Genomic DNA, 4,552 nt, shown 5'->3' on the forward strand with positions numbered 1-4,552 from the left:
TTTTTTTTTTTTTTTTTTTTTTTTTTTTTTTTTTTTTTTTTTTTTTTTTTTTTTTTTTTTTTTTTTTTTTTGTCAATTTAATTTTCCATGGATATGACCTCACTTACAATTCTCTATTCAGTTTTCATATTGATCAACTAATCTTGCCAGTTTCTTTTTCTTTCCTTCTTTTTTCCTCCCTTATATCCTTTTTTAGATGTTTTGTTCGTTTAACCGAATTTTTCTTCTTTTTTATCCTTAAAGAATAAGGCTGGCCTGAGTAACTCTGATTCTGGAAAAATGCACCATCAGTCATTAGTATCTTTATTTGAGTCTCAATGGAGTACTTTGCAAATGGTCGTGTTAAGGGAGATTTTACTGTCTGCTGTCCGTGCTGGTGATCCTCTTGCTGCGTGGAGTGCTGCAGCACGGCTACTTAGATCTTATTATCCTTTAATAACACCAGCGGGCCAAAATGGCTTGGCAAGTGCCCTTTCAAATTCAGCAGAGAGGTTACCATCAGGTGTTCGCTGTGCCGATCCCGCCTTACCTTTCATAAGGTGACTAGCCATTTTAATATTCATACTTTCCAATGCCCTTTCAAATTTGAGTACTTTTTGGGAGTTTGTTAATGATTAACTGGTCTTTCTAGGTTGCATTCTTTTCCTCTCCATCCTTCACAATTGGACATTGTAAAACGCAATCCCGATAAGGAAGACTGGTGGGCCGGATCTGCCCCTTCTGGACCTTTCATTTATACTCCATTCAGCAAAGGAGACACGTCGAATAACAGCAAGCAGGAACTGGTTTGGGTTGTTGGAGAACCAGTGCAGGTCCTGGTGGAGTTAGCCAATCCATGCGGCTTTGAGTTGAGGGTTGATAGTATATACCTTTCTGTGCATTCGGGAAATTTTGATGCTTTTCCAGTTTCTGTGAATCTTCCTCCCAATTCATCGAAGGTGGTTACTTTGTCTGGGATTCCAACTTCAGTTGGGCCAGTGAGAATTCCTGGGTGTATTGTACATTGCTTTGGTGCAATAACTGAACACCTTTTCAAGGATGTTGACAATCTACTCAATGGAGTAGCTCAAGGACTTGTTCTTTCTGACCCATTCAGGAGCTGTGGGTCCATGAAGTTGAGGAATGTATCGGTTCCAAATATATCTGTGATATCGCCATTGCCGTTGTTAGTTTCACACGTTGTTGGTGGTAATGGTGCCATTATTCTCTATGAAGGTGAAATTCGTGATATATGGATACATCTGGCTAATGCAGGTACAATCCCAGTTGAGCAGGCACACATATCATTATCTGGAAAACACCAAGATTCCGTTATCTCCATTGCTTTTGAAACTTTAAAATCTGCTCTTCCTTTGAAGCCTGGTGCTGAAGTGATCATACCTGTGACCTTAAAAGCTTGGCAGCTTGGAGTACTCGATTCTGATACAGTTAGTGGCAGGAGTTCATCTCCAATCATGTTGAGGCATTCCAAGGATGGCAGCAGCCCTACTTTCTTTATACATTATGCAGGTATTTACTTCTCATATTTCTTTCTTTCCTCTAATGATGATAACCAATGTTTCAAATCATGGTGGGTCGTTTAAGTTGCGTTGCTGTGCATATTATATATTCATGGTTTACTTCCTTGATTTGTAATTAATTCCTTTAGTGAAGTTCATGATCAAATTAAATTGAATGCCTTGCATGACGCTCAAACTCATAAATATCAGTCCAAGCATTGGTTTTTTCCCCCTGTTCTTCTGTTGTGCGACGTTGTAAGGCTACGCATTGGTCCATATTCTCAACCATTATTTTGCTTTCTAGGGCCTATGGCGAATACTGAAGGCGTTCTCCCCAATGGTTCTGCTATACCCCCTGGTCGACGCCTGGTTATTCCGCTGCAAATTTGTGTTTTACAGGGTTTATCTTTTGTGAAAGCACAATTTCTTTCAATGGAAATTCCAGCACATGTGGGTGAAGACCTTCCTAAACCAGCTGAAATTGATAATAATTCTACAGACCAACCCGTTGAGACTCAAAGCAAAATTGACAGATTGGTGAAGATTGATCCATTCCGGGGAAGTTGGGGTCTTCGGTTTCTTGAACTTGAGTTGTCGAATCCAACCGACATATTGTTTGAAATTAGTGTTTCTGTCCAGGTCGAAAATTCAGGCCGGGAGGAAAATGCATCTGCTGACCAAAGCGTTACAGAATATAGTTATCATAAAACAAGAATAGACAGAGATTTCTCTGCAAGAGTGCTGATACCCTTAGAACACTGTAAATTGCCTGTTCTTGATGGTTCGTTCTTTGGAAAAAACGTTGCAGCAGATGGAACGGTGAATTTCCGAAACTTAAGCTTCTCGGAAAAGACTACGAAAGCTGAACTAAATGCTTCGATCAAGAATTTAACATCTAGAATTAAGGTCAAGTGGCAATCTGGACGGAATAGCTTCGGAGAATTAAACATCAAGGATGCTGTTCTTGCAGCCTTGCAATCGTCAATGATGGATGTATTGTTGCCAGATCCATTGACTTTTGGGTTCAGAACAGTTAGCAATAGTTCAGACGATAAAGAACCAACTCAGAATCTTCACACTGGATCTTCCCACAGCTCTCTGGAAGCTCATGAAATGACTCCTTTGGAAGTTATTGTCCGTAACAACACCAAGGAAATGATCAAAATGAGTCTTAACATAACGTGCAGAGACGTCGCTGGTGAGAATTGCATCGAGGGTCCGAAATCAACCGTCTTATGGAACGGTAAGTTACTTGTCTTAAAATCATCGCTGAACCTAAAAGCTTAAACTGATACGTTACGGTAAATTTAATATATATTATTACTCGTACGCCCTCTTCATGCCTTATGCTATGCTTCTTCTGCATGCTCCATCCTGTCTAACAATGTAAAATTTTGGTTACTTTCTGGTAGGTGTGTTAAGTGGGATCACCCTGGAAGTGCCTCCGCTTGAAGAAACCACACATTCTTTCTCATTGTATTTCCTTATTCCCGGCGAATACACGCTGTCCGCTGCTGCAATTATCGATGATGCTACCGACATCCTCCGAGCGCGTGCGAGAACTAGCTCACCTGATGAACCAATTATCTGCTGTGGACCTCCATACCACCTCTGCGTTAACGGGACTACGTGAGTTTCTTCTTCTTCTTTCATCTCTATCAACGGGTTAGTTAGCTCATTATAGCACATCGGTTTTTCGTGGGGATTCGTCTCTCGAAAGTACAGGACCCGAGCTTTTATTCGGTAAGGAACACAAGTACGTCGACAATTCTTTTTCATTCTTCTTCTATTGGTTACCTTTGTGCTCTGCAAAAAGAGGGGAAAAAAGAAAAGGAAAACCTGTCCAATCTTCTTGATTTGTGGGATGGGGCTGTGATTAGTTTACACTTGCATCATATCAGTTTCTCAACTATCTTTGTTATTGAGAGGATCACTCCAAAAAGAAACACTTTGAGTTGTCTTAATGCTTTAATATTTGTTCAATTTGACGCCTAGTTTTGTTTTGCTGTACAAACTGATTCATGTTCTTGATTTCATCATCTTAGCAGATATGTACTTGACTGAAATCACCAAATGGCATATAAATAGGTTAATGGTTGCATGCCAAAATAGGTTATAACCCATTGTATTTGTGATATTTAACATTCATTTTGTGTAGAATTATGCCAAAATATCGTTATATTAGCTATTATCGTGGTAAAAATTCATGGTTCGACTTAGAAACCACATACCTCTACAATGATATGATATTATCCATTTTGAGTATAAACTCTCGTGGTTTTGCTTTTGGTTTTTCCAAAAGACCTTACAGTTTTTGAAACGTTCTGCTAGGGAGATGTTTTCACACCCATTATAAAGAAATGTTGGTTCACACAATCCACCTCCTTTGGGGCCCAACGTCTTTGCTGGCACTCATTTCTCTCAATTCGATGTGGGATTTCACAATCCACCCCTCTGGCTCTGGCCCGAACACCTTCGTTGGCACACTATGCGGTATTTACACCCTTTGAGGCTCAGTCCTTGCTGGTACATCCGTCCAGTGTCTTGCTCTGATATCATTTGTAACCGCTCTGATACAGTGTCTTGCTCTGATATCATTTGTATCTGCTCCAATCTGATATCATTTGTATCTGCTCCAATCTGATATCATTTGTATCTGCTCCAAGCCCAGCAAATAGTGTTCTTTTTAGATTTTTCTAAATTTCTGAGATTGTTAAAATCATGGAGACCGTGTTTCAAGGATTTGACATATTTGAAATCGAAGTTTGTTTAAAAATAGTACAATGGGTTATAATTTATTTTTAAAATATATTATTAAATTCAATAAATTATGATAATATAATATTTATTTATTTAAAGAAATTATTTTTAAAAAAAAAACGAAGAATTAGATAAGAACTAAAAAGGAAAGGAATGTATATTATTCTTTTTACATGTTTTGTACCCTTTAAATCAATATTGACATAAAGTACATTGAAGTGAAGAGGAATTATTCGATTATCACTTCCATAATTTTTTTTTAATTATCTCATGTATTAAAATTAATTTTAAAA

At 38.3% G+C, this 4,552-nt stretch overlaps 1 protein-coding gene across 1 annotated transcript in view; it reads left to right on the plus strand.

Moving 5' to 3' along the window:
- LOC111796817 (trafficking protein particle complex II-specific subunit 120 homolog) overlaps positions 1 to 4,277 on the plus strand; it is an 8,588-nt gene extending 4,311 nt beyond the window's left edge. Inside the window, exons 7-11 of the mRNA XM_023679583.1 lie at positions 244 to 539; positions 632 to 1,509; positions 1,804 to 2,742; positions 2,912 to 3,128; positions 3,831 to 4,277. Of these exons, the coding sequence (XP_023535351.1) occupies positions 244 to 539; positions 632 to 1,509; positions 1,804 to 2,742; positions 2,912 to 3,128; positions 3,831 to 3,855 (2,355 nt within the window). The 3' untranslated portion in view covers positions 3,856 to 4,277. The remainder of the gene's footprint in view (positions 1 to 243; positions 540 to 631; positions 1,510 to 1,803; positions 2,743 to 2,911; positions 3,129 to 3,830) is intronic.
- Positions 4,278 to 4,552: the final 275 nt, after the last annotated feature.

Source organism: Cucurbita pepo, chromosome LG06, assembly GCF_002806865.2.
Source record: "Cucurbita pepo subsp. pepo cultivar mu-cu-16 chromosome LG06, ASM280686v2, whole genome shotgun sequence".
Lineage (NCBI taxonomy): Eukaryota > Viridiplantae > Streptophyta > Magnoliopsida > Cucurbitales > Cucurbitaceae > Cucurbita > Cucurbita pepo.